General features: G+C 36.4%; 1 protein-coding gene across 1 annotated transcript; it reads right to left on the bottom strand.

Moving 5' to 3' along the window:
• Positions 1-1,905: 1,905 nt before the first annotated feature.
• LOC121423931 (BRISC and BRCA1-A complex member 1-like) lies at positions 1,906-16,874 on the bottom strand. The gene is made up of 9 exons (XM_041619478.1): positions 16,805-16,874; positions 9,593-9,749; positions 8,618-8,822; positions 7,247-7,305; positions 6,040-6,160; positions 4,408-4,517; positions 3,618-3,741; positions 3,136-3,222; positions 1,906-2,627 (listed from the first exon to the last, which is right to left on the bottom strand). The coding sequence occupies exons 2-9, from the start codon at positions 9,718-9,720 to the stop codon at positions 2,460-2,462; spliced, it is 1,002 nt and encodes a 333-aa protein (XP_041475412.1). The 5' UTR covers positions 9,721-9,749; positions 16,805-16,874; the 3' UTR covers positions 1,906-2,459.

Genomic DNA, 16,874 nt, shown 5'->3' with positions numbered 1-16,874 from the left:
AGAATGAACATCCATTTTTTTTTAGCTCCATGTAGCTCCTACATGTCTAGGTGCCACAAGCCTAATTACATCAGGAGGGTTAAAGATATTCGTTTGACCCAACCCATTCAATTTTTTTCAATTTGATGTTGCTGATTGACAAAAATGTATATGATTAAAAATCTAACACTGATTCTAGAAATGGTAACTACTGAACTTCCTTTGCCCAAATTGGGAAGATAAATAAGTGACATGGAACTGTTCTTTGACTGGCAGACTAATTAGGGCTATTTTACTGTTTCAGTTGATGAATTTGATCCATTCATAGTTATCTTCATAAATGGCGATTTATTTTTAAAATGAGCTGGCTACGGTACCCTTTCCTGGTCAGATATGGAATGTCAGATATATATCCTATCCAATGGTAGTAAACATTCCACCCTCTAATTTCACATTTATTTTTTAATGAATTTTTCAAAAGTGCCATTTTAACACACAAGTCTATGGGGAATGTTTTACGTGCGTGACACCTCTACAGTTTTCATCCACCTCGCCTTTTGACCTTATGCATTGACGCGATTGTGCTGCCATCTAGTAAGAGGCTAGTGCCATTGCCTTGTGTGTGCATTGGTGATCTGCAGTCGGTGCATCTCTGACAACTCTGCTTTAATACGCATATTCCTACTCTATAACAGAGCTGCCAACCAGAAAAAGAACATTTCAGTATTTTTAAAGCTGAAAATTACTATTTCGGTGAGGAAATCAGTATTTAAAAAAAATATCAATACCATAGGACAACACATAAAAGCTGAAACTTTAGAAATCAGTATTTTACAAGAAACTATCAGTATTCTCACTTTTCAGTACCCGGTACTACTTGGCAGCTCTGCTATAACCTTTGGGGAAGGGAGCAATGAGATCATGGCGTATTTGCATTAGGTCTGCATATAAGACACCAATGAAATACTGTCAAGGTCTGGGGATTTGTCATTCACCCTCACAAATCAAAATTTTAGCTAAGCAAGAAACTTACCTTCACCCTTTTATTTGAAATGAAAGCTTGTGTTTGCTACCCTAATTGACCATGTTTGATCAGATGCTTCCTACTTATCAACTGCACACATGTTAAAATTCAATAATCTTTCCTCATACATGTATGTGTTTCAGGAGTCTGAAATCAGAAAAAAGTTTACTCCATAATTTAGCAATGTATTGGCAACATATAATGCCTCCAGCAATCGCCTTCCGTAGGCATGAAAAACAAACTAAAGATGCAATATATGAAATATTGAGTACTGTATTCAAAATCAATGATAAAAAAAGATCATGGGACACATAAAAACACTGATCCTGCTTATAGTAGAAAAGTGAAAGTAAAGTACTCTGTGACTTGCAATACCTTTACGGTATGTCAATAAGGTAGGAAATCACTGAAGGGAGCTCTGTATCAGTAGGTGAGTTGCCTGATTGTGAACAGAATAAATAAAGGCTTCAATCACACTGCAGTAGTATTATCTTTTGGCAAGATGCTAATAAGTCTCTTTCCAGTATTAACCCAGATGTAAACTGGATGACTGTACTTCGTACTAAAAATATCAGACTGACTTGAAATGAATTCTGGAGATCAGTCACAAAAAAATGGGTACAGTCCTCAAAAGAATGACCTGTCTCTGTTCCAGATACAGGATACATGCGATGATCGCCTTATGACTTATTCAGATAGATGATCCAACACTAACATCCCCTCTTCAGGACTGTATAATAGATGAATCACCAATGAAGCTATCTTGCAAAGGCGAACAGTTTCTGAGGATGAACAACAGAATAAACAGATGCAATCCTCCAGAATCAATGTTGTTAACCACTTCAATGGAACAAACTAAACTCGTTCTGTGTCTAGCAAGTATGAAGCAATACCTGTTCATGTTTCTATAACAGGTGAGCCACCAATGAAACACTTATCCTGAAGATTCAATGTTGTCAACTCCACTTTGGAATATTCTCAATATTCTGTCTCCACCAAGTATGAAGCGATTACCTGTCCATATTGTCAACTCCTGGTTGAAATTATCTCATCGCTGTCCAGCAAGTACGAAGATACACATGTTCAAGTCTATAACAGATAAGCCACAAACAATCATGTAAATGTTAACAATTTCTCTGGATGATCAAAGGCAATGAACAGTTCTTTGAGATTCCATGTTGTCAACTCCTTATTGTTCCATCTCCAGCGAGTATGAAGCAAACACTAGTTCAGGTCTCTGCACCAGTGTGCCACACATGAAGGACTGATCTGGAAGATTACATGTTGTCCACTCCTCGTTGGAATGTTCTCACTGTTCTGTCAAGCAAGTACGAGGCAAACAATTGTTCATGTTTTAACTCATCTTTGGAATACTGTCATTGTCATATAGTGGATGATCATAGCCAATGAACGATTCCTCAAGATTCCATGTTGTCAATCCTTCATTGGAATGCCCTCATTGTTCTATCTCCAGCGAGTATGAAGCAAACACTTGTTCAGGTCTCTGTAACGGATGAGCCACTAATGAAGCCATCTTGTTGTAAAGGTGTGGTATCATCCGTCCAACCTCATGGATGTATGACGTATTGTTCTTGTCAAGGTCTAGGAAAACATCATAGATGTCCTGCATGGGCATATAAGACCAAAAAAAATAAAGATGAATACTGGTAGTAAAAAGGGATGAAATTCGTTGGACTGTTAAAGCCAATCTCAAAACTAATAAATGTATAAACAATAATAACAATAACAATAATAATATGCAACATTTATATAGCGCTTTAATACAAATGTTTCTAAGTGCTGCATACTATTTTCAGTTATGACATTCTAAATATGAGGGTAGCTCAGAAAAAGCTTTATTTTAGCAACTTCACAGTCTCTTGATTCCTGAAGAGAACTCTCTCGAGGCAAAAGAATGTCATAACTGAAAACTCTTCAATCTTTGTTAAATTTTCAGGTACTATCATGAACCATTTAAAAATTTGAATTTAGGGAATTTACATTACATGTCACATGGGGTTGCTACTTGCATATGATGTCACAAAGTCAAATTTTAAAATTTCATCACTCTTTAGTTCTTTGAAAGATGTTATCTATCACAATTCCCTTTAACATCATTCTGTCTCATATACCTTGCAATAGTTTTCTTCCGATGGTGGTTCGTGGAGATAGAAGACATCAAAGAAGAAATATGGTGAATTTGATAGGGCTACTTGAGCCTAAATAAGGGAGAGAAAACAATAATAGAAAATATATTAATATGGACTAATGGATTATCACAAATTTATTTGGCATTATCAACATAAATAAACAGATCAAATACAAGCCATAAGATAAGGAGAGATATGTGGATTGCAATTCATCTAAAGAGAAAGCTTAAATCTATCAGATACAGTATCAAGCAAAAATCTCACCTAACACTCTTCCAATTAAAATTAAATAGCATGATATAAACTAGGGAAATATTAAGACAATTCTAAAAGGGATTTTCAGTAATATATTTCAAAACTTTTTTCATTTTTCCTATTAAAGCCGTTACAATGAATTGCCCAGGTTTTCTCAAGACTTTAATAGTTTCAGCCAAACATTTATAAATATGCTATCTGGCACTCACTTCTCGACCGCTGATAAACTCTGGAATGAGAGCTGACCTTCCATAGAAAAACAGAGTTCTAATGACGTATGGAGGAGGCAAGACTTCAGTATCATCAATCACTGGTAGATCAACTTTATTTGCACTGTGAGAAACAAGGAAATATAACTTGGAAGTTTATTCTACTCAGAATTTGACATTTAACATAGAGTAAAAATGGCATTTGGCAACGTAAGTGAAGTACATTGATATGAAATGCATGGTTAAAATTTGAAAATCAATAAGAAAATATATCCGAAAACAGAAAACTTAAAAAAACCTAAGGTATTTCTCACACTATGACGTATCGAGGAGAATTTTTTCATCACGGTGTTAGCTTTCTTGGAGAATTAAATATATACAGCATTTCCTGTGTTCTCAATCAATAGAACCAATACACATAATGTTATTATTAATGTATAGTCTTCTTATCACATTATCAGGTAAAATCATCACCTCCCCATCCATGGCCCTGACACTGTTTCCAAGTGGCTTTCAACATTTCAGAATGAGGCCTAGCTCATACTCTATCAGAACTTCCTGGATCTACATCCACAGTAATATGTTAACAATTCAGTATGAATTTTAGGACTCTTCCTCATGCAAGACTGCCCACTTGGCTTTAAAATGATAACAAATGTTTAAATTTTTAAAAATAATAACAGAGGCAAACTGATTTTTAGGGCAATTCTGCAGTCAGCACAACCATCCTGTGAATTATGATAGCCCAGCCTGGTTAGGGTATACTGTTAAATTCTGATGCTTTACTTACATGGTTTCAAAGAGTGATGTGAGGTCACATGACTCGCAATCCTGTGTCTCACTGGTCAGATCAAACATTACATTGAGAAACTCCTCCACGTCAGAAGTGAAGTCTTGCAGCTTGAGAAAATCAAGAAGAATAATAGCATAATAGTTATTATGAAGATAATGGTGATGAAGGTGATGTTGAAGATGGTAGTGATGATTATGAAGAAGACTATGATATTGATGGTGACTACGATGATGATGATGATGATAATAATGATGAAGATGACGATGAAGACGATAATGATATTGACTATGATGATTATGATGATGGGGACGATGATGATGATAATAATGATTACAACAAAATATTATGTAATAATGATGATAAAACTATAAACCATGCTGAATTTTTGTCTCACCTGCATAGCAGAGTGAGACTATAGGCGCCGCTTTTCCGACGGTGGCGTAGTCAACACCAGATCTTAACCGAAGGTTAAGTTTTTGAAATGACAGCATAACTTAGAAAGTATATGGACCAAGTTCATGAAACTTGGCCATAAGGTTAATCAAGTATTACTGAACATCCTGCCAGAGTTTCAAGTCACATGACCAAGGTCAAAGGTCATTTAAGGTCAATGAACTTTGGCCAAGTTGGGGCAATTTGTTGAATTACCATCATAACTTTGAAAGTTTATGGATCTGATTCATGAAACTTGGACATAAGCAGAGCTGCCAACCTGAACAAGAAAATTTCAGTATTTTCAAGGCTGAAAATCAGTATTTTGGTGAGGAAATCAGTATTTTCACAGGAATACCATAGGACAACACATAAACTGAAACTTAAGAAATCAGCATTTTGCATGAAACCATCAGTATTCTTCTCTATTTCCAGTACTAAATACGGAAAATCAGTACTACTTGGCAGCTCTGCATAAGAGTAAACAGGTATCACTGAACTTCCTGTGCAAGTTTTAGGTCACATGACCAAGGTCAAAGGTCATTTAAGGTCAATGAACTTTGGCCAAGATGGGGGGTATTTGTTGAATTATCATCATAACTCTGTATGTGTATTGGTCTAGTTCATAAAACTTGGACATAAGAGTAATCAAGTATCACTGAACATCTGATGCGAGTTTCAGGTCACATGACCAAAGGCAAAGGTCATTTAAGGTCATTGAACTTTGGCCATTTGGACATAATTATTAGATTGCTGTCACAACTTTCAAAGTTTATAGATATAGATTATAAAATGTGGATATAGGGGTAGTCAGGTATCACTGAAAAGTCTTAGGTGGCATGATCATGGTCAAATGCCATTTATTGACAATGAACATAGTATTGTATCATATGAATGGTGTTTTTTGTGAATAATTATTTTATAGTAGTTTTCAAAGTCAGCACTACTGCTGTATTGAATCACGTGATGCAGGTTAGACTGCCAGAGGCGCTCCACTTGTTCTTTACCATTGTTACAGTTCTAAAATACAAGTCCTACGCTTCGCCAAAGGTTTACAATCAATAACTAATTTCCTATGATTATATTTTCAAATATATTGGATGAGCGAACACACTGGGATTCTTTTAATCCAACTATTTGCTGATGTATTTACTAAGCCTTAGTATTTACCCCTGCAAATGAAATGAATTCACTTACCCACACAGCACTTTCCTGGAGCACCACTAATGCAAACTGGTGTCGTGGGTTGATGCTACTCTTAGTTCTTATAAAGATACTCAAAGCTCTTTTTACCAACTCTATGGGTAGGTGTTTAGTCCTGTCAAAAGAAAAGAGGAATTATGTTACATTCTGTCTGCTGACTTCAGGTTTATAATCACCTGGAAATAAATTAAGGGTCAAGACCACCCCAGAACAATGCTGACTTGAATAAATAGAGAAAAATCAAACTACCCTAGTGCTGAAAATTTCATCAAAATCGGATGTAAAATATTAAAGTTACAACATTTTAAAATTTCACTTATTTTTCACAAAACAGTGATGTGCACAACTAGGTGAGTCAGTCGATGATGTCCATTACTCACTTTTGTTTGTTTTTTTTATTGATTTAATTATACAATATTTCATTTTTTAAAGATTTTGCAATAAGGACCAACTTGACTGAACCATATATTATTAAACAATGCTAATTCCATGTGTTCAGGGAGGAATTAGTCTTTGTATCACTTGACAATGAGGAAAAGATTATATTTCATATTTCATATAATAAAAAAAATAGTGAGTGCATGACGTCATAGTATCCTCATTTGCATACCAGCCAGGATGTGCATATAACTGTCTTGTGAAATTAAGCGAAACTTTAAATGTCATAAGTTTCTTATTTTACATCCGATTTTAATGAAATTTTCAGTGTTATGCTTGTTGGATTTTTCTCTTTTTATTCAAATAAACTTTTTATTGGGTGGACTTTAACAAACAGTAAATAATAAGCAATTTTCTCCCTCATCATGGCCAAAAATCACCCCTAAAATTCCTCATATTTGGGGGAAACAATCTCTCCTACAAGAAAAGCAACATTTAGATTTACCAAATCATAGCTTCTTGTGAAAAAGAAGCCCTTGAAATGAAAGAATTTGCCCCCATTCAAATATTGCCCTAAGAAATACTTCATATTTCTTAGCCTGCTATACTAACAGCTGGCCTGATTTCCAAACTGAAACACCCCTGTGTCTAAACTACTAAGTCCCAGAAGTTCGAGGTTCAGTAATTCTTTCAACTTTTCATAAGCTTGCAGTTTTTGATACCTTGAAAAGAGAACCTCCATATTGACACAAAGTGTATCTGATTATAAGATGGAATTTCATAATGCTTTAACAGGGCCCTGAATGACATTGTCCATACTTACCCATCTCTTTGCAGAAAAGGTACTCTATTCACCTCACTGGCCAGGTCTAAGCAGATGATCTGTGACAAGAATGAAAACAAATATATATTTTTCAATTAAATCATTCTTGAAAGATTTCTTGGTGTGTTCTTTCACTTCCTTTCTCCTCTACTCCAATCAGGTTGGTGTTTCATGAGCTGTTCGTAAGTTAAGAGCGACTGGTGAACCTTTCTTACACGCTAAATAATCACCGGTGACCGTATCATGGTGACCATCATTTACCACAAGGATCACCAGTCATTCTTAGTAGCTCTTAACTTTCGAACAGCTCTATGAAACGGCCCCGATATTTTTATCATTACAATGTCCTCAGAAAATAAATATTTGCTACAAGATGACCACATATCGTGAAACTGATTTGCCTCTGAATATTTGATCCTGAGCTCTACATGTATGAATAAAGTTAGCAGCCCATAGAAAGCTTATTAACACCAACATCAAAATTCAAGACAAGCAAGTGGAATGCCTTTTGCCGTCTCACCTGCATCACGCGGTTCAATATAGCAGCAGTGCTGACTTTGAAAACTACTCTAACTCGCACAAGATGTTCAGTGATACATGGTTACTCTTATGTCCACTTTTTATGAACTAGACCAATAAACTTACAGAGATATGATGGTTATTCAACAAAAAAACCCAACATGGCCAAAGTTCATTGACCTTACATGACCTTTGACCTTGATCATGTGACCTGAAACTCGCGCAGGATGTTCAGTGATACTTGATTACTCTTATGTCCAAGTTTCATGAATCAGATCCATAAACTTTCAAAGTTATGATGGTAATTCAACAGATACACCCAATTCGGCCAAAGTTCATTGACCTTTGTCATGTGACCTGAAATGCGCACAGGATGTTCAGTGATACTTGATTACTCTAATGTCCAAGTTTAACGAACTAGACCAATAAACTTTCAAAGTTATGATGGTAATTCAACAGATACCCCCAATTCGGCCAAAGTTCATTGACCCTAAATGACCTTTGACCTTAATCATGAGACCTGAAACTTGCACAAAATGTTCAGTGATGCTTGATTACTATTACATGTATGTCCAAGTTTCATGAATCAGATCCATAAACTTTCAAAGTTATGATGGGAATTCAACAGATACCCCCATTCGGCCAAAGTTCATTGACCCTAAATGACCTTTGACCTTGGTCATGTGACATAAAACTCATGCAGGATGTTCAGTGATACTTGATTAACCTTATGTCCAAGTTTCATGAACTAGGTCCATACATTTTCTAAGTTATGCCATCGGAAAGCGGCGCCTATAGTCACACTCTGCTATGCAGGTGAGACAAAAACTCATTACCATCCCTGCTAGTTACTATTTTCTCCGGACAATTGACCGATGGTAACCTAGGTCGTTTGACAATATTGATACCACCATCTTCATCGGTGATCCCTGCCTCTGTCTCTGATGGGCCTCTGGATCTGAATTCAGTCTGGCTCGTTGTTCTCTTAGGTGGGGTTGGTCCTGTCCGGCCTTCATCGTTATCTGGTTGCAGGCCGCTGCTACTGGCTTGATCGACCCTAGAAAAAGAATGCGGACAAGCTTGAACACAGAGTAACGGCACTATCAAAGCGTGCTGATACTTGGTGGTTCCTGTACAAAGGATCCAGTCATCAATAGGTTAATGTCGCATTTACAGGTAAACTCAGATAAGCTGACCTTCCATGAATTGATCTTCACCCAATTTGAGGCAATTTTTTCAGCCATGATTATGAATACTACAAGTAACTGCCGCAGTCAAATCTCTTGGGACCAGAGATATCTGTTCGACATATGCAAAATTTGACTGAGAAGAGGTATAAAACACGTTTTGACTAATCAGTGTCCGTTACACAAAACTTAACATTTAATCATACGCTTGATTTTCACAATGAATTGTACATTGAAATCAATGCAATCAATCATATAAAAATGTTTTAAGATCATTGCTAAGCTTTGTTTTACGGGCCTAAATTGCTTTGACGTAGGTGATTATTTGACTTATGGAAGGTCGACTTAGGCAAAGTTACCTGTATGTTGTTAATAACATTTACTAAATAAATGTCTCCCAAGTCAAACAGATTTCTATGGTCAAAAAGATTCAGCTTAGGCAAGTTTACTTGTAGCTACAATACTTAATCATAATTGGCACATCATTATAATTTTGTTTAGTAATAACACTACTTGAACAAGGGAGCTAAGACTTAATTGGATAACCTGCACGTCTTTCCTCTCAGTAGGCTGAAAGTGTATTGGGGTAAATACACTAAAACACAAGCACCAATGATAGTTGAAGGAAACAAATACTTACACAACCTCAGATCCGTTATCTGGTTCGTGTCCGTCTCTACTACCAGGATCGCTGCATTCTGTATTCCCATCATAAACAGCAAAATTTTCTTCAGGTACAGCTGGAATTTCCTCTCCTTCTTTGTCCATTTCAATTATGTTTCAGCTCGAACTTGATACTAAATTACAAAAGAAATTATAGCACCATATAATTATGATAAAAAAGGAAAAAGACTGAGGGGCATTTGATTCGACATATCCAGGAATACAAAAATCTGCTTGCCATGCCAAACATAAGTGATAATAGGTTGTGAATTTTTAGACCTTGTGTATGAGATATTCTGAAGCTCTTTTCAGTCTTCAAGAGAGATTGTGCCTGGAATAAATGCACAACAAACTATTACTTTTAACGCACATGGAAATCCTCCAATTATTCCATTGGCAAGCAATCTGAACAAAAATATAAAGAAATAAAAAAGTTCAAATTCTTAAAAAAAATAAAAACAAATCATATTTAAACCTGGAGTGAAACAAGAAAGCTTTAAGTGTGTGGCATCGACTCAGGGAAGGAAACCGCTCGTCTCCACAACCAACTAGAAAATTAACATCACCAAACATTGAGATGTCCAAGACTACCGGTATTTGAGAACTCAAGATCAACAGTGAACAGTTACGGCTCCTACTCCCCCATTTGGTTATAGATATCCTTCGCCCAACAGAAAATAGAGCATCACAAACTTAGCATAGAGGAATGTGGTCAACCTGTCATGGCATCCCTACCATCCTAACTTATGAAATAGGAGAGATTTGTCATTGGAGCCCAGTGTCTGTCAATGTTATTCTCAATGCTTCTTCAAGGGTTAATATGCCACCAATCAATAAGGAATTTCAACAAATAACTATAGTTTTTTTTCTTAAACAGGTGAATCTAGACATTATCATTTTAAACACATGTAGGCATACATATCACTGATCTATCATTTTTCTGTTTTCCTTCTTTCTCTCTCTTTTTCTATCTCATTTTACATTGCTCTTTCCCCTTTCTCCTTTACATTTTGATTCCCTCTTTACATTCATTATTAATTCCTAGTTCTGTCTCATCACAATAGCTCTATTTATGTTTCTCACGGTTACACACTTCACAGCAATAGTATCGACACATGCAAATCTTGTGGGGCTTACCCTTAGAATCCAATCATAAATGTCATTAACTGAAGTTTGATGCCTAATTCTAACACACTACAGTGTGAATCCATGCTCTCATAATCGATAATGACTTCGGATTGTAAAGACTTAAGTTACTCCCATTTTTGTCATGTGATCAATAAATAAATATCATCAACACTCACGTCCACTCACACTAGACAAGTGCGAGGTTAGTATACCAACATCAGCGTCAAAACATGCCATGGCGAGCCAGGCCATCGTCAGGTGACAATTTTCATTCACTGAATATCCTGAGTCCTGATAAGGCTACCGGTATATAATATACGTGTAGACTACGGTACTTGTAAAGATTTATTTGGCATGTCCTAAACTAGACAGCTGCCAGCCTTCTGTTTCGAGGAGTTTTTATAATTTTTTAAATTCTTTTAGTTTAAGTGGAGCCAACAGAGTTCAGCAGTACACCAACATAAGAGACCAAAGCATTTGGTCTAGTTTAGGACTAGACCAAAAGCTTCGGTCTCTGTTATGTTGGTTGTTCCGCTGAACTCTCTTGGCTCCACTCACCAAATACAGAGACCGAAGTTCTAGCTCGATCTGTACAGGGGACTCAATGGCCATGGCATATGTTTATTAAGTTCAGATAAAACAGGGAAGTGAAGTTGCATGACAGCTGAAGTAAGTCACTGTTTTTTCCCCTTATATAGGCATACATGTAAGTTTATTTTCCCCCGTTTTGGTACATTTCAGGCCAAAACGGAATAATAATCTTTATTTTGGTACAGTTCTTTTTATATATTTGTATATGTATGACATAAAGACAAAACTTGAAGAGCCCCGTCAGGGGGATTTTGCATTGTTAATGTTAAAGGGGAATCCAGCCTTGGCCATAAAATGTTGTGTTGGGAAGGAGAAAAATAAATTAAACAGAATGGTGAAAGTTTGAAAGAAATTGGACAAGCAATAAGAAAGTTATAGCTGCTTTAAAATTGAGATCACTAATACTATGTAGATTTCAAATTGGCAACTGGGTAAGTAAATTATGACAAGGGGCAAGGACAACTTTCCCATAGGCCATGTACTTTATTATCAGGGATTTGTGGTTTTCTATTAAATACCCAGTCCCCGGGGCAGTAATCTAAATATAACCCATGTAGTATATTGTTTTATGTCCTCATGAAAGAAAAATATAATTTGAAATAAAACTTTTGGGAAAAATGACATTTTAGCCATAATATGTATTGGAGTACATGGAAGAGTAGTCCTTACCTTACATCACTATGACATCCCATATGCGGCCAATTTGAAGTCTCCATGGGTATAGTGATTACCAATATTTACAACTTTTAAAAATTCATATCTTTCTTTTTGTTTGTCCAATATTGTTCAAACTTTCATGTATCATCTTGTCTGATTTTTCTTTTCCTTATAAAAACAAGTTTTTATTTGGGTTGGATTCCCCTTTAACCCCTTATTTAGGCCCTAACTTTATAAAATGGTGGCTACATGCGCGATAGTGAGCCATAAATAAAAAAATAAAATAAAAATGTAAAAAAAATCCTCGAAAGAGACGTCTGCCAGCTGTCTTTGGATTACACTAAAAATATGAATTCAGTAGATGTAATCATCTTCTATTTTGTTCTCTACAATATTTCCTAACATTTTGTACTAAAAATTGATGAAACTTCACTTGTAAATTTTTCCAAATGACTTTCTAAAATTGATCGTCCGTACACACAACCTGTCCGGACACACAACATCTGGGTAGGCCTATACTAGATCTAGCTCCACAAACACTAGCTGGGGTCCGTTGCAGAAAGAGTTGCTTTTAAACGCAAGACAAAAAATCAATCGCACTCACACATTGTACGAGGTTAGTATGTACTAACCTCGTACAATAGACCGTGTTTGACCCTGGATTTCGAAGTAGTCGGCAAACATCGCTTCATTGCTGAAGTAATATTTGCCGAAGCTCCTTCTCGCTACGCACCGGGGCTCTTGCCGGTAAGTGGCAAGAGTTTGTGGAATATAAAAATAATAATAAAATAATAATCCGATAAAAAAAGCACATTTTGCTTACCTCGGCCTCGAAAGTGACTTCGCTTGTCTCTTCCACGGAAATACAAGGAAGCCCGTTGGTGGCGCTAATAATTTCACAACCTTGATTCAGCTCCTCGGTAATTTTATAACTGTATCTAAATTCTTTGAATGCGCAATCCTCATGATTAATTTACTAATTATGGGCACCAATTCATGAAATGCCTTCAAAAAACATAATTAATGATTATTATTGGTGATGATAACACTCATTTGCATTAATTTAAAAAGATGACTGATAAAAAAAAAATGAAAATAATATACGTGCCTGGAAAGAAACCAGCAGTACAAGCTTTGACGAACGTCAATAATACGTATACGGTATACCAAAGTCTATACAATGAAAAGATTGGACACTTCACGGACTTTGCGTAATGCCTTGCGTCGATATGCGTGTAAAATAGTGTAGGTGCCTATTCTTTCCCTTGTCGTGTCTTTGATATGAATATAAATCGCGCGCCCTCTTCAGGAGAAAATTGATATCAACGCTGACTGATTTCTATCTCCGTAAAATCTTCACTAAAGATCAAGAAAATATACATATTTTTAGAAAGAAACTTCAAGGAGAAGTCACGGAAGGATCTAAATGATTCGGTGTCATAGCAGGATGTGGAATATTTATTTATACATAATATTTTATGTGGGCAAAAGCCCACTGTATTTTCGAAGTGTAGTGGTGTGTCGCGTGCGTATGACTGATAATCCTTCACTCGCGAGACGATCACGTACGTGCACGAGCCATAGACCCAACGTCAGCTTAAAGGGCGACGCCATATTGCCAGATTCTGGCCAGATTTGGCGCGCGCCCTCACCCGGCTAACGTTGAGCGCCATTCATCTATACACTAATTCCTCTTGATTACCATTGATAAAAACCTCGTTCAAATCTTTTCCGGAATTATTATGAATAAGCGATTGATGTTTTTCCGTTAATCAAATATCCGTTATTATACCCATATTTTTGTGATATTTATAACATTTTTATTTTAATCACAATTTCAGTCCAAACGCGGGTCAGTTTTTGAGAACCCACGTTGTTTGTGCATGCCCACGTATGGCCTTACGCGTATTGAACGGAATGATGTTGGGTCGAACACCAGAATATTGTTGTGATTGTTTGTTCCGTGTTTGTTGGGGATGAAGCTATGATGGCGACCAGTCACGTTTGACAGTACCGCCAAATCGTTAAGATTAACTATTAAGGTCAAGGTGAGACAAGAGAAATGAGCAAGGCGCTTTATGGGGGGGGGGGAGGGAGAGAGAGAGGGGGGGAGTTAAGAGGACCCAGTGGGGATACAGTTTCATCATCAGTGCAGGGCGTCGATGAACAACTTAATTTTTTTTCTTCAAAATGTGGAAAGTGACAGAAAAATCAGAAAAAGGTTAATTGGTTCTTATTTTTTGAAAAAAAAACCCAGAATTTATCAAGATTGCTGTTTATTCTTCATCATGGTTGTAGAATTTAATAAAAGTATAATTCTTTCAAGAAACTCAAGATTAATCGTATTGGATTTATTTCACTCTTTTCTTTCGCCTTGTTTTTTTTTCTTCCAAAAATCAGGGAGATGAAAAATATGAGAGCTAGGACGTAAACATATGGACTCCGTAACACAAAGGTTTACGATGAATAGCAAAAATGAAAGAACGCTTCTGATTGGTTCTTAGTCAGTATTTTGCGACAAATGCACGTGTAACATTGATCTTGATTAGCCAATTCATTTAGAGATTGATCGCTAATCTTTGTGTTACGGAGCCATGGTGAAGTTATGACGTTGGAGAGGGCGCAGCCCCATGCACTTGCAGATCCAGATTGATTTTCATGGGGGACACTTAGAGTGCCCCTATATTTCTTCAGTATTATTTTTACACGCAAAAAAGTCAAAGAAGACATCATGCCACTCATGCCACCGACAGCTGCCTCGTCAAAGGGGGGCGGTCAATTATTTTGATTTTTTTTCATTTTGTCCTCGATAGGGAAGCCGGGGGGGGGGTCAATTCATTTTATATACATTTATATTGTGTTTATATATGGGAGGGGGTCTGCTACTGAGCATGTTTTTACAAGGGCTTAATATAACAGAAATGGCACGATTTAACACAATAAAATTTATTATGGAGGTTTATACTAAATTAATACATAATTAATAATTGTTTTAATTGAAAATGAAAATAATGAAGGCACCCATAGATCTTAAAAATATCTCATAAATACAGGCCTAAACCTGTATGAAGTTGAACAGGCATAAAGTATAAATGTTTAGCTATAGCTGAATTGATCCCGCAACCAAATAATGTTGGCATAAACTAGCTGTTATATCAGTGGCGTAACGACATGAACGAGCAAAAAAAAATTGGGGGTTATACACGATATGGCGTATCGATCAGGCAAAATTTAAAAAGAATTTAGTAAGTTGCAACCGACATGAGCATAATTTTGATGTTTTGGTTACAAAAATCCAATTGAACAAGTTCACAAGATTCTCTTTCTTTTTCCTCTTTTTTTCTGAATTGGGGGCATATATGCACGACCCCCCCCCCCATTAAATTATAAAGCACCACTCTGTTCTGCCACTGTCTAAAATTGGATTTAATCTTTTAGAATTTTAATCTCTTATCTAATTAATCTAAAAGGATAAGAGTAAGACAAAAAATAGTTGCAGATTACTTATTTCAAAGTATTTTTACTTAACTCCCCAACTCTGCTCTTGCTGCACTGCACGTAACGGCCCTCCACCAAATTGCCAGGCCGACTCGCCCCGTGAGCAAGTGACCGCGTTCGCGTAAGTTCACCCGAAGCCATGACTAAATTCTGACCATAAACATCACCTAACTAATCACTCTCTGACAATATTTCAAAGTGTATTTTATTACAGTCGATCCTTTGGGCCATTAAACGATAATATTTTCAATGTTATCATGACAAATAATTTTAATGAGATAGTGGCATTGTAGAAAAAACAAATTTATAAGCACGAAATGGCACCAGATATATCATCAAACATACAGCGCAGCGTTCGGGACTGGTGAGTGGGACGGCTCGCTTGGTGTTTTCGCCCCAACGAATTCGGCGAAAACGTTACCATTGCGCCGTGCGAATGTTAAATCTGCGGCTCTCAATCAGAGACTTGAATGTCTCTTTTTGCATTATCGAAAATAAATCATAGACTTTGTTTGATTTATTTACAAGTAAGTTGCATATCCGTCGTGATAATTAGGAAAATCCATGATGTCTTCTTCTAATTCTGTAAAAACTATGTCTTGAAAATGCCTATGTCAGAAAATTGCCGGAAATCGTAAAAACTTGCCTAAAATATCTCTTTTTGAAAGTTCATCCATGGTCTGGAAAAAAATGTTATAACTTTTGTAGACGTATACCGTAAACAAATACATCCTCGATCACTGAAATAAAGTGTTTGCTAAGCTTTTGTAATTCAGGCCATGTTACCATGACAACTTGGGAAAACCCTTATTTTTTCGAAAAAAAACTTTGGTTTTAAGGGTCATTTTACAGACATAAAACTAACCCAATTTTGAAGAATTGTGTTTAAATTTCACATAAAATTAAATTATCTATGTTTATACTTTCGTATATGAATATTCATATTTCTTATAGAATCTTAGTTTTTGATTGGTCAATGTTTCAGTCATGGATAATGACAGAGCGTAAAAAAATCTGAAAATGCGCATTTTATCGGCAATCAACAAGCAAGATGGCGGAACACATTAAGTTGGCGCTTTGCACGTACGTGCGATATGAACCCATGGGTGATAAAAACCCATCCCGGCTGTACTTCGGTCTCTGCGCAAGAGGACTCAAACTAAAAAGGCTACCGTAAACTTGTCCATTTGACAAGCTTGTACACGGCTAACACTTCATATTCGTAAGACAACTTCAAAACAATTCGATCAAGAAATTGAATAAAATTTTGCATACTTGTGTACCACGGTTAGTGTAAAATCAAAGCAAAACTTACCCGAATACCCAATTTTACGTTGCGAATCTTAGTTTTTTTTGTAACTTCGCTGCCCTTTTTTAAGGTGGAG

This window comes from Lytechinus variegatus, chromosome 11 (assembly GCF_018143015.1).
Source record: "Lytechinus variegatus isolate NC3 chromosome 11, Lvar_3.0, whole genome shotgun sequence".
Taxonomy (NCBI): domain Eukaryota; kingdom Metazoa; phylum Echinodermata; class Echinoidea; order Temnopleuroida; family Toxopneustidae; genus Lytechinus; species Lytechinus variegatus.
The sequence above is the reverse complement of the archived record's forward strand: the minus strand, read 5'-3'. Positions and strand labels throughout refer to the sequence as shown.

Coding starts and splice junctions, on each gene's coding strand:
- LOC121423931 (XM_041619478.1), bottom strand. CDS start 9,720: ATGGACAAAGAAGGAGAGGAAATTCCAGCTGTACCTGAAGAAAATTTT. Junction 3,742..4,407: donor ACATCACTCTTTGAAACCAT/GTAAGTAAAGCA, acceptor TGTTTCTCACAG/TGCAAATAAAGTTGATCTAC. Junction 3,223..3,617: donor AGTTTATCAGCGGTCGAGAA/GTGAGTGCCAGA, acceptor TCCCTTATTTAG/GCTCAAGTAGCCCTATCAAA.